Source organism: Wolffia australiana, chromosome 15 (assembly GCF_029677425.1).
Source record: "Wolffia australiana isolate 7733 chromosome 15, ASM2967742v1".
NCBI lineage: Eukaryota > Viridiplantae > Streptophyta > Magnoliopsida > Alismatales > Araceae > Wolffia > Wolffia australiana.
Window position 1 is genome coordinate 3,408,686 of NC_135849.1, and position 18,512 is coordinate 3,427,197.

An 18,512-nucleotide genomic window follows, 5' to 3' on the forward strand; every position below is an offset into this window, starting at 1 on the left:
TTTGAATACAGTGAAGAAAGGGCATGCAAAAATCATTAAAGTCAATCGTCAAACATGGATATAATCATCTTCAGAACATATAATCAATTGATTTGTTGACTAGAATGAAGTAAGATGCAATCATCTTCGGAGGACTCATACGGTATAAACATGGAACAGGGACTCACTAGACATTTCTTAACTTGTCGATGAGAGGGCGATATATTTCCCTTTTTCTCAGGGAGCCAAGAGACTTTGTCAGGGCTTGCCACCGAGCTGGGTTGCTTTGCCCCACAAGCTTGGACGGTGCCCTCAAAAGTTTCCTGCGCGTATACCATGAACCCCCTCGCCAACCCAGAGCATATCTGACATGGATAAAAAAAAGAGTACGTAAAACAAGAACATAAAAATATAAACACAATTTTTTTTAATCGCTCGATTTTGGCCGATGTTGGAGCATGATTCCAAGATAATGCTCTTGCGAACTTTTTCATTTCCTGATTATTTGTTGCGGCTTCTTAAGGCCCTGTGATTTTTTCCGGTTTTTATCACGGCAAAGTCAGCTTGTACAGAACTTGCAAGAAACATTGTTTTCCTAATAGAGTTTCAAAAATGACATCCATGGGAAGATTCTTGTCCAGATTCTTGAGGTTAAAAAATGACATCCAAGGGATTGAGTATTTCAATAGTCTGACATTATGGTGAAGGAAGAGTTGACTGTTTTGATGGAGCATGCTCCAATTCTTTAACAATGCTGGGCGAATCCAAGAACAAATAAACAAATAATATCTAATTTTCCGCCAAGAAATATCTGATTTCCCCATACACAAGTATTAATGAAATCAGAGGGCAATTGAAAAATTAATGAGGCAATATTCTAGAAGGTTCTGGCATTCCACTTGCTTGAGGGGATCACGGAGGCGAATAGGACCCCATGCCTGAGATTTACACTACTATTGACATGGAAGAAGATGACCCTCGAGAACCACACTTTGAGCTCTCGATGAAATCTGTGGTAGGACTCACGGCTCCTGGGTCGATGAAGCTTCAGTGTAACATTGGCCAGAGGACGGTCACAGTCCTCGTCAACTGTGGCGCTATGCATAATTTCTGGGCTCAAAAAAATAATTTTCAAAAAAAAAAAAAAATTTCTGGGCTCAAGATCTGGTGGACCAGCTGCTACTCCCCGTTTTGTCCACAGGGAATTATGGTGTCATTCTGGGCAATTTGGAAGCAGTGCGAAGGCAGGGCGTATGTCTGCACGTCAAGCTGACACTACAGGGGATTGACATTATTGAAGGTTACTTGCCAATTGAGTAGACGAGCACTGACGTGATCCTCAGGATGAAGTGGTTATACACTCCGGGAACCATCGCAGTAGATTGAGCATGACTGACCTTGACGTTCAGTTTGGGTAAGTCAAGGGTCACACTGCAGTGGGATCTCTCTGAGATCGTTTATGGTGGAGCTGCAACAGGACAGACCAGATGTCGTGGAAATAGTTGGTACTTGAAAAGGGATGTTCAATTTCTTTGATCATGGTTGGTAAATCAAGGGAAAGATGAGTCATATGTGGATAAAATGCCAGAATTATCATCCCTCTAATGTAGCATATGGCACATTCCCATGAAACCAATACATGTTGTCGTCGGGGGATGAAGGAAAATGTTAGGGCTCTCAGCTGTGTTGCAGAGAGCATTTTGATGAAGACAGGCATCACGAAAAAAATTCGTAGCGAAATAGGCATCTCTTAGTTATGTTGCTGGCGGCACTCTTTCATGACACAATAAATATCAAGGGATTGATGGGATTAAAGAACAAAGAAAAGGGGGGACCAAAACACCAGATCATTAGCTGGAATTAGGAGAGAAAAAATATTCACATTCTATGAGGATACTGATATTCGCATCCAGTCATTTCAATCTTCAAGTCATATTCTCTTATTTCTATCTAAATGCTAACGTAAGTTTAGAGCCCTCCTTTCAGAAAAACTTAAGTATAGAACATGTGTTCTGAGATGCCCAGAGGAAAGAGAGAAGTCCAGGTTATGCGTGCACACATACATATTATTTCATTAAAAAAAAGAACGGTGGCAAGGCCAACAGATTTTGATCTTAAGTTGAGAAAAAAAATAAAGAATGGCAACATGTGAGCACCCAAAAATTGGACTCACCCAACAATCAACGATGTCCATGCACTTGCCAGACAAGTTGCCAAGCTCACACCTCCAGAAGCGACAATCTTTCTCATCCCTTCATGGTTCACATCGGAACTGTTTCGCATCTGTGCATGTAAATATAAGTATTAAACACGGTATATGCAATAATCGCAGGGAACTTGCAAAGTCAGATTCTTAATTCGACGCAACCAACATAAGCAATAAATAACATCAAGAAAACAGTTGATCAACTAAGCACTGGCGCGATGATTTAAAACAGATAAAATAACCTCCAAAGGTCTTACAACGACTTGCTTCAAAGAAGTGGCCGACGGAGACCAAAAGAGAATGATTCTGAGAACAAGAGGGCAAAACCAAAAAATAGTGAATCAAGGAGAATATCGATGGCCCAAAGATCTTAAATTGACGTCAACCTTGAAAATCAACGTCATTCCATGTAGAAAGATTTGGAAAATGTCAAATATCCAGGTACGCAGGATGGAGAAAGGGAAGCAATTCGTAGGATAGAGAAAGAGAGAGGATAGTTTGGGGATCTCGATGGTCGAGCTTCCCTCCTGGATTGCAGGCCTGGTCCTGCTCCCCAGCTTCCGGCTGCAGTCTGCAAATGATTCTTGAAGAGAGGTATTCGATGCCCCCTCGCTCTTTGCTTGGGCTTTGTTGGAACCCTCACAGGCCTTCCCATTGGTCGAATCTTTATTTCCGTCTTTGGTAGTTCTTGGAAACAAAGTGTCGCGAATCAGAATCTTTCTTATAGAATTCACAAAAGCACAGATGAATACAAAGAATGTTTAATAATTTCTTATGTATCACATTTACTGCTTTTCCGTTCAGAGCTCAGGTTCCCCCTTAGTTCAACAAGGTGCTGTATGTGCCTACTGGCACACGCGTGCCTTCCTCTGATAGGTCTTAGGGAGGTTTGTATCATCATCTTGGGCCACGTAGGTCATTTGGTCACTAGCCAATTTGGGTTTGTTTCTCCCTTTAAAAAGGTATGTAGTCCTTCACTACGGAGGGTACCGAAGTTGAAGATGTGATATGGACTAAACCCTCTCGTCTCTTATGTGTCTCAATCCCCTTTCCTCCCCACTATGATTCTCTTCCCACACCCCCCCCCGCAAAAAAAAACCCTGCCTCCTCTGTTTGGCCGCTTCTCTTCCCTTTACCCAATAAATCAAGGTTCATATCATATTTTAGCAAAAGACATAGTTGAGGGTGAAAATAAGAGATTTCGAGCATTTTTATTGCGTAAATTAAAATCGGTTTGTCTCTAAAGTTAAGTGTTTCCAATCGGACAACAGATGACTGTATCTTTAGTTCAATACTCTATGTCTGAAGGCATAATTTACAGTTTCCAGGTACTTTGTACTCTGATAGGATCCTAGGGGTAATTTCGTCATGTTAGCCCACAGGGGCGTTCTAGTCATTTGAGGTTATGTATTTCCCTTTAAATAGGGATGCCCTCCCTTTAGGAGGGCAGCCAAGAAAGAAGAAGAATAATGAAGTAGAGCCTTGTCTCCCCTCTCCAAGTCCAGGTCTGGCCTCTCCTCTCCATTCACGATCCCCGTTCCCCGAGATCGTCTCTACCTCACCGCATCTTCACGCGGCTCGTTCCCGGCTGGTCCCTACCCACTCAGCTCGGCCTTTCCCCGACCATTCCCATTCCATTATCATTTACCTCAATGCCTATGGGTCGATATGGTTCTCGCTGCTTCTCTCCTCACTGATGGACATAGTAGTCTGATCGACCTACTGCTATTCATTACCAGCATTTTTCACAAAAATTTATTTGACTCCAAACAATCTTTCAGCGGACAGATTATGAGCACATCCATAACCCACAAAGGGTAAATAGATCCTCATTGCATCAACTGCCCCTTCGCTAGTTATTTCTCCACTTAAAAATTTTAAAAATTCACTCTTGTAGCAGCAATTTTGCGTCTCCACGGATGTAAATAACTCATTTTTCCTCTGTTGAACACCAGCTGTCGAGCTGTGGTGGCTAGGGTTTGGAAGAAGAACAAAACAACACTTCATTAACCTAGCGAACAGTGTTTTCCCCCATTTATGGGCTTACAAGTGGGCCCAGAAATTACAGGGCCCATTACAACATAAGTGGGCCCGAAAAATAAAGAAAAGAAACTAAAGTAAAATAGAAGAACAAATGGTTGCTTCCAACACTCCCCCTCAAGCTGGTGAGTAGATGCTTTGGACTCCCAGCTTGCTCAGCAACCGGTCAAATAGAGATCTGGACAATCCCTTGGTAAGCACATCTGCTGTCTGTTTAGTTGACTTCACATATTGAATATAAACGTGTGCTTGGTCCATCTTCTCCTTGATCCAATGCTTGTTCAGCTCAATATGTTTTGTTCTATCACGTAGGACTGGGTTATGGGCAATGTCAATTGCTGTTTTACTATCACAGTATACTACCGTAGGTTTGTTCGGTGCCACCCCAATCTCTGCAAGGATATTTCGTATCCATAGGGTCTCACTGATGCCTTTGACTAAGGCTCTGTATTCAGCTTCAGCACAAGATAATGCAATTACTGATTGTTTCTTGCTCCTCCGCGTAACCACACTGGTGTGTTCCCATTTCAGCTGAAGAAAATTCCATCACCTGCTGAGCCATTACATGGAACGCTGCCTGCAAATGAGACTGGCGTGTACTATCCATAAATCTGCTCAACAACCCTACTGCAAAAGCTATATCTGGTCTTGTATGATTCAAATAGATGACTTTCCCAATCAACCTCTAGAATTGCCCTTTATCCACTTGTACTTCCTCTTCACAAGGACCCAGTTTTGTATTGGGATCGACGGGTACAGGAGATGGTTTGCATCCACTGATTCCTGCTTCTTGAAGGAGATCCAGAACATACTTATGTTGTGAGATGAATATGCCCTGGGAAGAGTAAGCGACTTCAATACCCAGAAAATATCTTAGTTTTCCAAGACTTGATTTCAAATGTTCCAGCTAACTTGGTACTCAACGATCGATTCTCAAGATCATCATCACCTGTAATAACAATATCCTCAACGTAAAATAATAAAATCGAAACTTAACCAGAGGTAGAGTGCTTCAGGAAGAGTGAATGATCACCATTACGTTGCACATAAACCATGGACTTCATGCAACATGAGAACTTCCCAAACCATGCTCTTGGGGATTACTTCAGTTCATAAAGTGTCTTCTTCAACTTACAAACCTTTCCTGATTCAGACTCGTAGTATCCGGGGGGTTGCTCCATATAAATCTCCTCATTTAAGTCACAATGGAGGAAGGCATTTTTGACGTCATACTGTAACAATGACAAATCCAGATTTGCTGCTAGGGAGAGAGGGATCCGCACTGTGTTTATCTTTGCAACAGGCACAAATGTCTCCCCATAATCGATACCATAGGCTTGTGTATAGACTTTAGCCACTAGCAGGGCTTTGTACCATTCTAAACTGCCATCAGCCTAATATTTCACAGTAAAGACCCATCTGCAACCTACTGGATGTTTGCCAGGTGGTGTATACACACAAGAAGACTCATAAATTACTCCTTGTGCCTTGAAGTACTTGATTTTTCATTAATGAAATCCCTTGCATTAGCAGAACGCAGTCGTTTAATGGAAATATCAAACTGATTTTTCACCATGTGACATAACGTTTGAAATACAGCAGCAACATCTGACTTGGATTCAAATAAATATACCCAGGTTAGCCGTGTGCAATCATCAATGAACACAATAAAATATTGTGCACCTGTTAACACTATAGTAGACGATGGACCCCACACATCACAGTGAACAAGAGCAAATGGTACTTCACTTTGTTTACTTTTCCCATAAAAGATGCGCGCTTATGCTTGGCAAACTGACATGTATCACAATAAAGATCAACGACATTCAAGTCTTTAAATAACACTGGGAACATATGTTTTAACACTTCAAATGACGGATGCCCAAGACGACAATGCATCAAATTGATCTGCTCCATTCGTCCGCCCTCCTTTGGCTCTTGTGTAGTGTAGCACAATGTAGCATCTCCACCACCTTCACTGCTGACATACAAGAACCCATTCTTCACTTTAAAAGGTGAAGTCCTCTGGTTCTTTGCCTTACCATAAACAAACACATCATCAGTTGTCATAGAAAATATAAGATTCAAATCTTTGACAAATCTCTGTGGAGATATTAGTTGGGCTTTGAGGCCAGGGACATGTAGAACATGTCTAATAAGGTCAAGACCTGTAACTTTCACATCCCCCAAACCTGTCACCGGAAGGACTTCTCCCCCCTGCCGTGAACACCCTTTTTTCTCCTTTATAAAACTTAGAATAATTGGAAGTCATATCATCAGTTGCACCAGTATCTACTATCGAGTCAGATAAGATATGATCAGGATAGGTAGATAGTTCACCAGCTTGGGCCATGGATGTAGAGCTTATCATGGTCTTGATCTTCTCAAATTCTTCCTTCAGAGTAGCATAGTCTTCAACAGTAGTCTTAGAGGCAGTCTTCTTGGAGGCTTGTCCTTGCTCTGCTTCATCACCAGATTCACTTTCTCTGGTGTCAGAGACATAGGCTTGTGCAGGTTTGGAAGGACGACCATGTAGGATCCAGCAGTTGTCCTTAATATCATTCTTTCTCTTGCAATAAGAGCAATATAGGTTGAATCTACCCTGCTGTTTACTTCCTTGTCCTTTCTGCTCTGGAGCTTTCATCTGCCTGCTTTCCCTGATACTTTGTAGTTGTGCCTTCACGTTCCTCTGACGCACCCTTCTGCTGCTGCTTTGTTTTCGCCATGAGATCTGCTCCTGTTTCCTTCTTGTCATTTCCATAAGCCATTCGTCTTTCCTCATCTATTACAAGTTGAATGGCTGCCTCTAAATCTGGAAATGTTCTCGGTTGAGAATTTGACTCTGGAGTCCTTCATATTTCTTATTTAGTCCCATAAGGAATCTAAGCATACGATCCTGTAGTGTAGCCTGCCACTCATATGGATGATTGATTGGTCTGAGATGATCAATCTCTCGCCAGATTGCCTGAACTTCTTCAGCAAACTCTGTAACCGACATTCCTCCTTGCACCACTGTAGTTGCTCTGGTCACCAGCTCAAAGATCCTCCAGGCATGACTCTTTCTTACATTGCTCCTGTGCAGATGGTCCCAGATACTTTTAGCTGTCTTCAGGTACAGGTATTTCCTGAACCGATCTCCAGCCATACTGCCCAGTAACCACGCATGTACACCTGCATCCTCCTTCTTCCAGGCTTTATACTTTGGATTCTCTGGGTCTATCTCTTCCTTGAGATGATAGACTACTCCTTTACTCTCAAGGATTAGTTCAATATACTGGCTCCAATCAAGTAAATTGAAGCCATTAAATTTAACAACTTCAGGGACAATAGGGAAGAGTATTGATCTCAGACTCTTCAGTTATTTCATCATTTTGTAGGGTTTTCTTCATTCAGTGTTTTCATACAAGGACATTGTTGAAGAACTTTCTAGCCATTGTGTCACAATGCTATATATAATGAAAGAATTTTTTTCTCGCGTGAGGGTAGCACAGCTACTTCAGTTAATTTGACTCTCATTCTTGTCATCTATTTTGCGACTTCTATGACGGTCATATCTTAGGCCACCAAGCATCAGAAACTTAATAAGAGTACTTCTGAGCGACTTTTTTGGGAAGGTATGAAGTGAAGGATTCGAAACATATAAAAGAATGCAATCTTTGTTTAAAAAGCAGCCACATCTGTTGATACACTCTTGATAATGCAACTTCGAACTGAATCAAGAATTGTATCGAAATTCCAAGAATGTCCACGGAGAAGACAATATACAGATGAGAATGAAGTAATGCAGGTAGCAGATCTTGACGACTCTCTGGACGCGAGAGTTCCTTCACGATCTCGGGCGGCGACTCCCTCCTTGGGCGAAGCTCCTCCCTCTTGGCGGCAGAAGAACCTCTGCCTCCCTCTCGACTCCTGAGAGCTGACTTGGGTTACAAGAAAAGATGGTTAGCCTTAACCTGTCCGCCTTTATTTATAAGGGCATAGCCGACGCCCTTCCCTTTCCACCCCTTTGGTCAGTAGGACTGGTCAACGGGCCTGTGACCCGATCTAGCTTTCCTTCTTTGGTATTTCTTGTAATAGCGCTTATCATCTGTCCAGCGGGATTTCTCCGTGCCATTCTAATTTCTCATCAAATATGTTTGATTAATCTGGCAGGTGAAATTTTATCTCGTATTTGTGGATCTCCTTACGACAACAGTCACTTCATAAAACCACAACCTACTATTTTTTCACCAGTTTCATATTTTTAACTCTTTAAACCTCAATTTTGTCTGTTCACAGATACGCCCTTCGAAAGCACATATCCAGACTAAAACGGGGCAGACCCCCTAATTAATGGGGATCGTATGTCCTTCGTGACCTAAAATAAGGGGGATTTCTCCCAAATCTACAAACGCAACATCTGCTTTCACTTTCTTGTGTTTTTTTCTTCACCTTCTTTTCCCAGCGCTAATCTAGCAGGAGAACCAGTTCTGGAGATCTCCATAAGAAAAAGGAGGGCTTCAATCTGCATCAAAACCAACATATTGATCTCAGGGCTCTTTCAATGCCCAAGAAGTGGTAAATAGTTCCATGTGCAACTCCAAATAAGCTCTATATGCGACTCGAAGTCCAATAAGGCAACTATGACCGACAGGGACAAAATTTTCACCAGTTCCTTCTAGCTACAAAATTTTCCGTTCATTGCTGCGATCCTCTATTCAGCTGCTTTGTCACCCTCAACAAAATTGGTGCCTATTCATTTGTTATCCAGTTATCTACAATTTGTTGCATCTTGGACAAACTCACCCGGATGTTTTGTTTTTATCGCAATAAAGTACTAGAAGTACCAACGAGTAAAGTTATATGCCAGTAATTTAGGCACTGTGTCTATGGTAGCAGACTGAGGCTGTTTTGTTCTTTACCCAGGGAGGTCCCAATCGAGATACAATTTTCTCTACCAGACCAAGAGGGCAATATGATTGTAAGACATAGATATAAACTACAATATAGATCTTCAAAAACAAAAAAAACTGATGTTAAAGCAGGCGGGTAGGTACTAAAAACAAATAAAAAAAAACGAAATTGGAAATGAATCTGGAAATAAAACCCAATAAGATAAATACTCACAGCTTCTTCAATTGACTCAAGTCGTGTTTCAATGCTTCTTTGATGGTAGTGCCGTAAGGAATATCCTGTGCAATGAAAAATCTGAAAACATAAGTAGCCCGTGTCTGATAAGATGATTGGCTTCACCGCGCAATGGGAATGCTAATGGAGCAATTTGAAATAAATACAAACTTAAAGAAATCATCTGAATCACAGCAAAGTTCCACTGTAGAGCAATCGGTTCTTATAATACAACTGTGTTGAATAAATCCAACGAATTAGTTGTAATCCCGCTACTGTAGCTACCTCACCCTTTTTCAATTAATCTGATGATCCAGGAACTCCATAAACGAATGATATCATTAAGTAAATGATAATACTGTGAAGAATGCAGAGAATTCTGCCTTTGGGAACAGATAGGACAAATGAGGCTTTTTTGAGACAAATGAGAAAGATGCAGAAGAAGTTTATTGAGATTTTTGATACAGAGAAAAGGGGAAAAGCTCACATGTAAACAGGTTGGGAAAGACTTTCCTTTATAGGCTAAGTCCTTTCTCAAGATAGCCGTTGGGGGCAACGGTCATATAGCCGTTGCCCCAACGGCTATTTTAAGGGGCAAAAAGGTCATTCTTTGAGGAGCGATAGAAAAAAGAAAGATAAAAAGGAAAAGAGAAAGGAAAAAGGAAGAGAAAGTAGGAGAGAGATAGGTGGGCCATTTATAACTCATGGCCCACCTTTTTACATGTGTGTCAAAATAGAAAAGGATGAAATTAGATATTTAACAAATACCAACAGTTAAAATATGTTTTCTAGAGTTACAAGATAACAGAAATAACGTCCGAGTATGGAGCTTAAGATTATTGATCGTACATTTTATTTAAATTACAACTCCTAAAATAAATGACTTGGATAATTAAATTACGACTTCTTCAATTTAGACCTGAAAATCGCTGGCTTCTCAGGCTTGTCTGATTTCAGAAAATATGAGGAAACAGTGATTAATTGCCAAAACTGGACCCAGTCTGTTGTTCATTCAGCATTGCTGTATATGCATTTTCCAAAATTAATATTTTTCATTGTTAAGCCTCCTTTTGGTAATCCACCAAAATAAATGGAAACTTTCTCTTCTTTAAAAATCTTCTTCAGACTGAGGTTAATTTTTTAGGTTTTAACATTTACAATTTAGGGTTTAGAGTATAGAATTTAGGTAGATGGATTCACGGATAAAATGTAAACAAATCTAGCGGAGAAGATCAGTACTAAGACAAAGTATCAACACCTCGATCCCACATGAAAATCACAACTGGAAACCATTTTGTAAATCATTCCACAACGCTGCGTAATGGTCACTTCATTCAATTGTTCTCTATTCCTCACGAAGTGCTTTATAATCAACAACATCGAGGGGAAATAAAGGGGTAGAAAAGAAAGCCGTGTCAGATAGCACCTGCCCATGCGGTAGCGAGTGATGCCACAGAAGTCGAGATGGTGAACACGACTCGATGCCTCTCAAAGATATCCTGGGATCACGTTCAGGAGAAAGGCAAACTGTAAAACTCATTCCACTAAATGCGCGCACTGACTATCAAATTTGGGAACAAATTACTCTTTAGTCAGTTCAGAATCAACTTCACCAAATTATTCAGCATATATCTCGAATAATAGCAGAAATTCGCAAAAAAACAGGAGATCAGGAGACATTCCAAGATGTAAGGCTCGAATCAAACCTTCGTCAAGATGTAAAAATTACTCTTTAGTCAGTTCAGAATCAACTTCATCAAAATAATTTCAGCATATATCTCAAATAATGGCAGAAATTCGCAAAAAAACAGAAGATCAGGAGACATTCCAAGATGCAAGGCTCAAATCAAACCTTCGTCGAGAAGTAAACGTCCTGAACTGCTGACCAGGAGTTGGATGCCCTCCTCCGTAGGACGGATAAGGGAGCGCGTAAGGTAGGATGATTCCCCAATCTCCCGAACCAGATCAGATTCACCTTCGGCATCGATACTCTCGCCGCACCCCGCCAATATCATCGGTCCATGGCGGAATCAAGCAGAGAAAGTTGTTCGAATTGCGTCGCCCCGCTCAAAGCAAAAAATAGAGGAGAGATTCTTGGCCACGAAAATAACCTTTTATACTAATCCGCAGTGCTAAGCCGTCTGTGATAACGGTATCTGATTTACCATTTATCATATACCGTACGATATCATATATGATTACGATATACCATAATATCATATAACATTTGGCAATCGTAAATCATATTTCATATAACATCGTCAGTTGCCTTCAATCTAGTATTGATAAGGACTACGTTATCATCATCGATGATGATGATGAAGAGGTGGCTACTACAGATGATGATGGTGAAAAAGGAGTAATGAATTTGAGCATAAACTTTAGTTTAAATGAATTTTTAACAACGAATATCAACTTCCTCGTATCTCTTTCCCTTATCTTTATATCTATCTCTATAATCAGTATAATATCTTCATCTGTGTATTGCCTCTATGTTGCTCTCTCTCCCTATATCTCTCACATGATATTGAATCAGAGCGATGGAGATAGCCAGAGATGAAGAGAGGCATCATGCAACTTAATGTTCATAAACACACTATAGATGAAATATTTTATAAACACCTTAATTTTTATATCAGAATTAACGAACCATTATGAGAATACATGGCTTAATTTATAGAATTTTCTACTTTTTATTAGTGAAGCTTTGAAGTCAAGGGCAAAATTTATTGGCCTCTCTTTTTTGGTCAAATTAAACAACTTTTTTAAGAGTTAAATAACCAACCGTCATATTTTAAGGTATTGTTTAAGTACTGTTTTCAAGTAATCTCGGAAAAAAATGTTTAATGTATATCGGGCCATCTAAATGTAAAATCAAATCAAACATTGCTTTGAGATGTGAGAACGAAATATATCTTGTATAGCATCTCGAAACAGTTACAAGGGAAAACAATTCGTAGCACTCCACATATGTGGAAAGTCAATCCACTATTAGTTGGGTTTTAGAACTTAATTTAATTTGTATTCTATAATGAAATTCAAAAAAGGTTGAAACATAAATTTATAAATATTTAAGAATGCACATTCAATGTATTTTGGTATACAGCCTACTAGCCAAATAACAAACACCATTACAATATTCTACTCTAATCTTTTTTTATACACTCAATGTGAAGACTGAAAGAGAGAGAGAGAGAGAGAGGGTCTTTGCCGGTCGTCTCAGATACCTAAATAGAGCGCCACGTACCTTCGGATAGCCGCTGACCTTTCGTGGAATTGACCGTTGCCAGCACGAACTTTCGGCAAATAGAATATACTAGCCACCGGCGTTTTTACCTCTTTAATTGTCAGCGGGTACGTCGCCCGACGCAATTACCGTATTTGATGACGTTTTCCCTCTCTTTACATTTCACTAGAAGTTTATAAAATTCTAATAAAATAGAACGATCGACAAGAAGGCCCGCATTTGATCGGATCATCCAACCACTAATTATCAACAGATTAAAGAGAGGAAGAAGCAATCGCTATCGTTTTCCAGAATCAAATACAGCAAAGAATAAAGATTAAGATGGGCCTCGATTTCATCGGATCATCCAACCACTAATTATCAACAGAATCAATCAAACACGGCAAAGAATAAAGAATTACCTGACAGCGATTAATCAAAAAGATTAAGAAGTTCCCGGTCGACGATGATTGAGGCTAGTTCCCCGCCGGAAAAGCGCACGGACCGAACTCTGCCACCACAGCCATGAGATTCCGCGATTTTGAATCAACGATGGGAATTAGGAAGGTTTTCGATTAATAATTACCGGGCGGTTGACGAACGACGACGGCGGCGTGGTGGAAATCGCAGGCGGAGGGTTCCCGGCGGTTCTTCTGATAGTAGCCGTTGAAGGCGAAGGAGGCGTGGGCCTCGAGCGTGTTCGGCTCGAAGCACTCCCCCCCCGGCTCGATCGCCCCGCAGTCCACCCCACCATCTCCGCACGCGAAGTCCAGCGCCGCCTGCAACGTCGCCGGCTCGGCCAGCCCCGCCGCCACGCACCAGCTCGCCGCGCCGCCCTCGACCTGGTCCCGGACCGCCGCGGTCGCTCTCTCGAGGCGGAAAGCCACCTCGTAGACCCGGTCCTCGCTGGGGTAGAAGAGGCCGTAGTTCCTCTCCGAGCTCGGCCCCGGCTTGCTGTTCTCGTTGAAGAGCGCGAACAGGAACACGTCGAGCTCGGCGAGCGGCCGAGCCGGGGTTCCGCCATCGCCGGCGAGGATCCGATTCGCGAGGTTACCGTTGTAGGCCGCCGCGTTCTCCGGCGAAGCCCCGATCTCGCCTTCGTCGCCCTTGGACGGCCATCCCGTCTCGGAGACCACCAGCCGGAGATCGCCGTAGCCGAGCGCGGCCATGGCGGAGTACACCGCGTCGAGCTGCGCGTCCAGGAGGCTGTAGTAGAGGAGCCCGCTGGCGGGGTCGCGGTCGCCGGAATTGGGGCGGAAGAGCGCGTAGTCGATCGAGATCTCGCCGGAGTTGGCGGAGTAGGCGAAGAACGGGTAGGCGTTCACCATGAGGTACGATCCCGTTCGGCGGAGTAGATCCAGCATCGGAGCCACGATCGAGGTCGCGAGATCTGGCTGGAACGCTCCGGCGGAGGGAGGATACGAGGTTTGGAGCGCGGTGAGAGCCAGTGGAGAGGAGATTTTGACGGATCCGTCCAGATCGGCGTCTGCTAGAGCTCGGTGGATGTTTGCCATGGCAGGGACTAGCGCCGGAGTGAGGTTGGCGGCGATCGGGGAGGCGAAGACCTCGTTTCCCACCGCGATCGCGCGGATCTGCGTGTTCGGGAGCCAGGCGGCGACGTTGTTCTTCACCCAGTCTTGCGCGAACGAGGGATTCGCTGCGGTGGCGGTCAGGAGCTCGTTCGGGAGGGCGATTACGACGCCGATTCCGGTGCCGGAGAGCGCGCTGAGGACGGCCGGATCGGCGTCGTAGAGCTTGACCTGAGAAACTCCCTGCGCGACCAGTAGCTGCGCGACCTTCTCCGGAGGCGGCAGATCGTCCCCCAATCTGCCATAGTTCACTCCGATCGCGCCTCCCGCAGCAGCGCCTTCATCAAATCAAACCAGAAAAACCATCACAAATCGAAAATTATCCGCGATTGCTAGCCGATCATCGTTAAAACTCCTCAATTTGGCACCGACAAGCTCGCGATCGTTCGCGGAAATTCTCACCTGCGAGCGAAAGAAGCGTCTGCGCCACGAGAATGAGATCGAGAGGAGAAATCGCCATCGCCGTCTTCTTCCCCGAGCAAATCCGCAGCGTGGAAGGAAAGGAGAAGGAGAACGAAGAACCAAGTACGGACAAATCGTACGAGGTATCTCCGAATATATATACTATAGCCCGGACTTCAGCGAGAAGAGAGGGTGAGTGGGTGACGTGGCAGTAAGTGGGCCCTGGAGGGATCGTGTCAGTGCAGTTAGTGTCTGTCGTGCGCCACGTATCCGTGCTATTGCTAAACGGTATATTAGAGTGGGGCCCGCGGCCAGCTGGCTATTCGACCGTTGCCGGCACGCTCGCGCCGCACGTGCCTACGAAACAACGGCTATCTTGCCTCTTTAATTGTCAGTTTGTCACCGGGCCAGTCGCGACTCGGACTGGAAGAGGGATGTCCTAGTGACAGATAGTGGGTAAATAAAAAACAAATATTTTCAAATTGGGTGATCTATTATTCTTCATTAGAACGACAACGTCATTGGGAAACATTGGTCGAAGCATCGCTGACTTTCATCTGGAGAAATGTCAAATTATGTTGACTGTAATTTCTTTGTCAATGACGGCTCTCGACCACCATGTCAACAGGAGCATCATCAATGAGATAAATGTTGACTCTGGCTTTTCCCTGTTATGACATCAGTATAGTGCAGGATCGTCCAGGACGAAGATCAAATCATCCTACCTCCCAATTTTTAGAAGTTTGATTAAAATGTCACATCCAAGGTGTCTTGTCCCAATTTTTCGTCCACGTCCCATCCCCTTAAAAAACCATCCTGTTCAGGACATTCTCATCCCGTCTGACATCCAGAACGAAACAGTATGTGTGTGTCAGCATGAGGCCACTTAGAATTTGACAGCTGGGAGCCGGTAATACACATGACTTTATGCACCAGAAAAGTAGCAGAGAGAAAAGGCACAAAGAGAGAAAGAATGAGAGAGAGAGAGAGAAGTAGAGAGAGTAAGAGACAGAGTAAGAGGTATGTCCTAATTTATCTCCCTCTCTATCTTCTATATTCTGTGAAGCAACCTTGAACTACTTAGTTGCTCAGTTTTTCTTTGGATCAATCATCCTCATTGTTATTTTTTCGGGATTTACTCTCATATAATTTGCACTAACTCATTTGGGCAATGTGATAGTTCTCAAAACGAAGGAGAAGCCTCACATTTTGATTCTCTCTCAGAATTTATCTGTAATATTTACTAGGGTTTTTTTGTAAACACAAATTTTACTAGTAAATATGATGCAAGACAGCTACATGGATGTGGGAAAGATGCGTAACGACGACTGAAGGTGGATTAAACAAGCTATCATTCACAAAGATGACTTAGATTACCTAAATCTGAGGATATTGTGATGGCGACCAAGACAACGCACCAGTACAGGGCGTGCCTCCACTTTCACATGAGACGTCCAGCGTCATGACACGTCGCCAACGCCAACTTCAGAACTGTCCATTGGCATGACACGTCGACACGTCGCAAATGTCGTTTAATATTAGAAATTTTAATTAACAGTTATCTTATTTTCTCCTTCCTCCAAGGCCTATACAGAGGCCAATGTTGTAAAAAAAACTTGATAAATTTCTTTTGGAATTGAAGTTTCTTCTTCTAAAGGAAGTTTGCCCTAGCCGTCTTCCCTTCCCAGCCACCGCCGCTGCCTCTTGCAGCCGCCACCCCCGTGAGAGAAGACCACTTGGCCTCTTGCGCCCGTGCGCGCGCAGCCACCTACCCTCGTCCACCGCGCGCACACCCGCCTTCCTCGCCCGTCACGCGCATGGCCACCTGTCCGCTCCAACCGCATGCACCACCCCTCATCCGCACCCACCGTGCACACAGCCGCCCGTCCGCACCGGCCGCCCACCCGCGCCCGCCACCCGCACGTCCGCTTGCCCGCGCTTGTCGCGCGCACGTCTACCTGCTGCGCCTGCCACACAGCCGTCCGCCCGCGCCCGCCGCGTGCACGACTGCTTCTCCGCGCACAGAGCGCCGCTTCTTGCCCTCTTTGTCACCACTTGCAACCGCTAGCACCGTTGTCCGCCGCTTGGCCATCGCGTGCAACCGCCTACCCCAAGTTGCCCACGCAGCCATTCGTCGCCGTGCATACTGTTTAGGTTTCGGGGGGCGATTCTCCCCTTGACCCCCTGCCAACTGACCGCGCAATTGGATCCGTGACACCCTGTCTAAGTGCACGTCACTCGCCCCGCCCCGCCCCCCTCCCCGCCAACGACACGTCAAGAATTACCCCCACCACCACAGCACATTGCTCTAATGCCGAGGTAGATTCTATCCTCTTTGGTGTCGATGTTCTTCATCTAGTGTTCCTCAATTGTTTTTCCACCGATGTCGGGTTATCTGATTTGGATTTTGAATCTTCTAGTGATTAGTTGATTAGGCCTTTGAATGTTCTAGCAATCGACCGTTCGATTTATTGAATTTGTTGCTTTGTTTTCACCACGGTGGTTGTAAGACAGTACTCCCGCCCTCCAACGAGGAAAGGGGCTGCACCATTAGTATTTACACCAGAATTAAATTGATATAACACGATCAGCGCCGGGATCGAACGGCTCGTGTTACACCACAAGGAGGGCGAGTGCACTCATGTTATATAGCGGAGACAAGTAATGATGATGTCAGGTTAATGATAATGTGATAATTAAATCAATGAGAAGTATAAATCTGACGTCGACGGACACCAACGACCACTAGGCTACGGTAAGTGTGACCTGGGAATGCCACTAGGCTCGCGATGACCCGGACGACGGGTTGAGGGCGTACGGTGCGAGTACAACTATTGCCGCTCATGCGAGCACCGTTCAAAGAGCCAACCAAGATAGTATCAATAGAAACCTATTCCCACTTATGTTTCCTTTCTATCACTAAACTAACCCCGGCGGTGGAGACACGCTCGGGAGGCACTGAAAGAAATAATTGAATGCTTAAGAGGGATGAAGTGTGGGCATACTCGATTCGTGATGGCTGGGCTGACTTTTATTTGAGTGATAGGGAGTCCAGTAGGCGACCCCTGGAGAGCAGTCAGGCGATGACGAGCAACGACGAGGCAATGGCGAACGACGACAATGCAAGAAACAACAAAGGCAGTGATGTGCGTAGTGGCAACGTCGATGAGCGCGATGGTGGTGTCAATAGTGTGATAGCAGAGTGGCGCGGGCTTGGGGTGGGGCAGCCGGCGCACCGGAGTAAGCAGCAACAGGCGTGGCAACAAGTGCAACAGTGGTAGGGCGCGGCGGCGCAGACGCAGTAGAGTGACGTGGCGTGGAGGCAAGGAAGTAAGTAGGGCGCGATGGCTAGGCGACAGCAGGGTACTACAGTTGTGGCTGCGAGGGGCTACGGCGACCACGGGCTGTTGCAGCGGCCAAGGGCAGCAACGACGACTCTGGTGGCTGTGGGCTGATCTGGCAGCCAAGGGCAGCTATTGCAGCTCCGGTGGCTGCGTGCTGATCTGGAGGCCAAGGGCAGCCACAGCGGCTCCCGTGGCTGTGGCGGATCCGGCGGCCACGAGCTGTTGTGGTGGCTGTGGGCGGCTAAGGGCAGGGGCAGCTGTGGGCAATCAAGAGCGGCTCTGACTACGAGCAAAGGTGGCCGCAGCGCCAATCGTCGAGCTGCCGAGAGGCGGCTGCGACGCCAGCCACGAGGGCGGCCGCGGGATGACCTGGCTTCTAGACCATGACCAGCGCCCGCGGGGTCGGCCGCGGGGTCGACCGCGGGGCGGCAGTCGCTGGATGGCCGCGGGATGCAACCAAGGTTTGAGGGCCAAAGGGTGATGGCGGTTGGAGTTCTAGCGAAGGCTACGGCGACAGTGATTTTCGGCGCAGGCAGCAGCGGTTCTCGGCAAACTCTAGGGTTTTTTTTTTTTTCTCTCTCTCTCTCTCTATTTTTGTAGTGGCATTTTCGTAAATATGA

The 18,512-nt window shown here is 44.8% G+C and overlaps 2 protein-coding genes across 3 annotated transcripts; both read right to left on the reverse strand.

The window, feature by feature from the left end:
- Nucleotides 1-11: 11 nt before the first annotated feature.
- Nucleotides 12-11,429, reverse strand: LOC144713091 (triacylglycerol lipase-like protein). Of its 2 annotated transcripts, none has more exons than XM_078587579.1 (5): nucleotides 11,184-11,427; nucleotides 10,758-10,830; nucleotides 9,332-9,396; nucleotides 2,153-2,262; nucleotides 12-344 (listed from the first exon to the last, which is right to left on the reverse strand). In XM_078587579.1, the coding sequence occupies exons 1-5, from the start codon at nucleotides 11,313-11,315 to the stop codon at nucleotides 167-169; spliced, it is 558 nt and encodes a 185-aa protein (XP_078443705.1). In that variant the 5' UTR covers nucleotides 11,316-11,427; the 3' UTR covers nucleotides 12-166. The 2 variants fall into 2 exon arrangements, with proteins under 2 accessions (XP_078443705.1, XP_078443706.1); XM_078587580.1 differs by lacking the exon at nucleotides 12-344 and adding an exon at nucleotides 2,443-2,491 and having other exon boundaries at nucleotides 11,184-11,429.
- Nucleotides 11,430-12,796: 1,367 nt separating this feature from the next.
- On the reverse strand, nucleotides 12,797-14,674 carry LOC144713288 (glucan endo-1,3-beta-glucosidase 7-like). Its single transcript, XM_078587852.1, has 3 exons — nucleotides 14,549-14,674; nucleotides 13,144-14,424; nucleotides 12,797-13,068 (listed from the first exon to the last, which is right to left on the reverse strand). The coding sequence occupies exons 1-3, from the start codon at nucleotides 14,604-14,606 to the stop codon at nucleotides 13,034-13,036; spliced, it is 1,374 nt and encodes a 457-aa protein (XP_078443978.1). The 5' UTR covers nucleotides 14,607-14,674; the 3' UTR covers nucleotides 12,797-13,033.
- Between the last annotated feature and the right edge of the window lie 3,838 nt (nucleotides 14,675-18,512).

Excerpts from the sequence above, each read along its gene's own strand:
- LOC144713288 (XM_078587852.1), bottom strand. The coding sequence starts at position 14,606 with ATGGCGATTTCTCCTCTCGATCTCATTCTCGTGGCGCAGACGCTTCTT. Across the intron at positions 14,425-14,548 it reads GACGCTTCTTTCGCTCGCAG|GCGCTGCTGCGGGAGGCGCG; the intron begins GTGAGAATTTCC and ends GATTTGATGAAG. Across the intron at positions 13,069-13,143 it reads CGTCGTTCGTCAACCGCCCG|AGTTCGGTCCGTGCGCTTTT; the intron begins GTAATTATTAAT and ends CTGTGGTGGCAG.
- LOC144713091 (XM_078587579.1), bottom strand. The coding sequence starts at position 11,315 with ATGCCGAAGGTGAATCTGATCTGGTTCGGGAGATTGGGGAATCATCCT. Across the intron at positions 9,397-10,757 it reads ACTCGCTACCGCATGGGCAG|GATATTCCTTACGGCACTAC; the intron begins GTGCTATCTGAC and ends TTCATTGCACAG. Across the intron at positions 2,263-9,331 it reads TTGAGTCAATTGAAGAAGCT|ATGCGAAACAGTTCCGATGT; the intron begins GTGAGTATTTAT and ends TTACATGCACAG.